Here is a 2,586-nt window from a genome sequence, read left to right on the forward strand (position 1 = left end):
CCCCAAAAACCCACAAATAATCATTGAAATCCTAAATCCAACCCTACACCCCAAATCCAGCCCCCAAACCCACCCCAGAACCTGCAAACCCACCCCAGAACCTCCCAACCCAGACCCTCCTTCAGCGGGATCTGCCCCACGTAGAACTCGTCCAGCTGGGCCAAAAATCCCACAAATAATCATTGAGATCCTAAATCCCTCCCTGAGCCCCAAATCCAGCCCCCAAACCCACCCCAGACCCCAAACCCGACCCCAATTCCCCCCCCCCAGGGTCGGGGTCTCACCTTGAACTTGGGCACGGGCAGGGACAGGTCCCGGTGCTTGGCCCAGATCCGGCGGGGTCGGGGGTCCTGGACGGGCCCCGCCGGGGGGAACCCCGAATCCTGCGGCCCAAAACGGGGTCAGGGACCCCAAAATGGGGTCAGAGACCCCAAAACACCCCCAAAACCCCCCCAGGGAGGGCTGGGGGGAACCCCGAGTCCTGCATCCCAAAACGGGGTCAGAGACCTCAGAACGGGGTCAGAAACCCCAACACAGGGTCAGAGTCCCCAAAACGGGGTCAGAGACCCCAAAACACCCCCAGGGACCCCAAAATATCCCCAGTGACGGGGGGAGCCTGAGGCACCCCCCAAACACCCCAAAAGCCCCCCAGGACGACCCCAAGAAGGGCCGTGGGGCAGCCGAGGGGGGTCTGTGGGGGGGGAATTGGGGGTCTCTGGGCAGCTGGGGGGTTCTGGGGGGATTTGGGGGGTCCCAGGGGGGTTGGGGGGGTTATTTGGGGAGGGGTCTCACTCACAGGGACATTGAAGTGCACCCCATCGTATCTGGGGGGGTTTATGGGATTTGGGGCAGTCTGTGGGGTCTGTGGTGGTTCAGTGGGGTTTGGGGGGCTCAGGGGGGTTCAGGGGGCTCAGGGGGGTCCCGGGGGTGTTTGGGGTGGTTATTTGGGGAGGGGTCTCACTCACAGGCACGCTGAAGTGAACCCCATCGTATCTGTAGACCTTCTGCCCCCCCCTGCGCAGGGCGGGGTCCAGCACCAGTTTGTAGCTGCGCCAGGGCACGTTGGGGGTCCGGGGGGCGTCACCCCCTCCCTCGGGCTCCATGGGGGCCCTTCATTTAACCTGGGGGGGCAACGGAGCCGCCCTGAGACCCCAAAACAGCCCCTGTGACCCACAGACCCCCCCTGAGACACCAAAACATCCCTGGGATCCCCAAACCCCCCTGAGACCCCCAAACACCCCCCGAGAGCCCAAAACAGCCCTGAGACCCCAAAACAGCCCCTGTGACCCACAGACCCCCCCCTGAGACCCCAAAACACCCCTGAGACCCCAAAACAGCCCCTGTGACCCACAGACCCCCCCTGAGACCCCAAAACACCCCTGGGATCCCCAAACCCCCCTGAGACCCCCAAACTCCCCGAGACCCCCAAAACCCCCCCTGAGACCCCCAGACCCCCCCGAGACCCCCAGACCCCCCACCTACACTAGAGAGGAGAATAAAAGGGGGAGGTCATCACATCTCCCCTCCACCCTCGGCCCCCCCTAATTGCCCCCCAGACCCCAATTCCCTCCCAATCCCCCCCCAAAACGCCCCCGATCCCAATTTCCCCCCAAATCCCCCCAACCCCTCCCTCAGGCCCCCAATTATTCCCCAACCCCCCCAATTCTCCTCCGGATCCCAAACTGCCCCCGAGACCCCCAGACCCCCAATTCCTCCTCACACCCCAACCCCCCCCAGGTGTCCCTGGAACCCCCAGACCCCCAAATCCCCCCCAGACCCCAAATCCCCCCCAGAGCCCCCCGGACCCCAAATCCCCCCGAAACCCCCAATTCCCCCTGAGACTCCCCAGATCCCGAATTCCCCCCGTTCCCCCCCAGCCTCCAGATCCCCCCAACTCGCCCCCGTTCCCCCGAATCCCCCAGACCCCCCCAGGCCCCAAATCCCCCCTCAGGCGCCCCCCGGATCCCCCTCAGGCCCCTCCACGCCCCCCCTTCCCCCGTGTCCCCTCGGGCTCGCCGCTCCCACCTCCGCGGGCCCCGGGGGCGGGTTCCCGGTGTGCGGGGGGTGTTTCCGGGCTCTTTCCGGGGGGTCTCTGGGTTTTTTTGGGGCGTTTTGGGGGTTTTTTGGGGTCCCGGAGCCGCCGCCGATCGGGGCGGGCGGGGGAAGGGGGCGGAGCCAGCGCCGGAAATCGCGTCCGCGCGGCTCTCGCGAGACTTGGCGGCCGCCGCCGCACTTTCCACACGAGGCGGAGCCGCCGCTTTTCGGGTTAAACCCCCTCAAAAAGTGCCGACATACCCGCAGACTCTCCGTAAAATCCCTGGAAATGAGACGAGGAAGCAGAAAACGTTTTTGCCGGGAGGGTGGGAAGCGGAACGGCCGATGGCGAATCTGCCGCTCCCCCCTCGGCCCGCACTTTCGCCACGACCCCTTTTCCCGTTTTTCCTCCCGACTCTCCCGGTTTAAACTTTGAAACTCGTTTCTCGCTTTAACAGATATTTTCTAACTTTTAACCTGGTTTCTGGCGTCATTCTGGGCCTTTTAATTTAATAGATTTCTTTATTGCGGTGTCCCCCCCCCCCCCCCGGC

General features: G+C 64.3%; 1 protein-coding gene across 1 annotated transcript; it reads right to left on the reverse strand.

Annotated features, from left to right (window-relative positions):
• Window positions 1-93: 93 nt before the first annotated feature.
• LOC113942063 (histone-lysine N-methyltransferase SETD1A-like) lies at window positions 94-2,182 on the reverse strand (the record flags this gene model as incomplete). The annotated part of the gene is made up of 4 exons (XM_027633205.1): window positions 2,026-2,182; window positions 966-1,121; window positions 285-383; window positions 94-155 (listed from the first exon to the last, which is right to left on the reverse strand). Coding segments are annotated over exons 2-4 (299 nt in total), but the record flags the coding sequence as incomplete, so codon positions are not given.
• Window positions 2,183-2,586: the final 404 nt, after the last annotated feature.

This window comes from Corapipo altera, unplaced genomic scaffold (assembly GCF_003945725.1).
Source record: "Corapipo altera isolate COAL_440 unplaced genomic scaffold, ASM394572v1 60292, whole genome shotgun sequence".
NCBI classification, from domain to species: Eukaryota; Metazoa; Chordata; class Aves; order Passeriformes; family Pipridae; genus Corapipo; species Corapipo altera.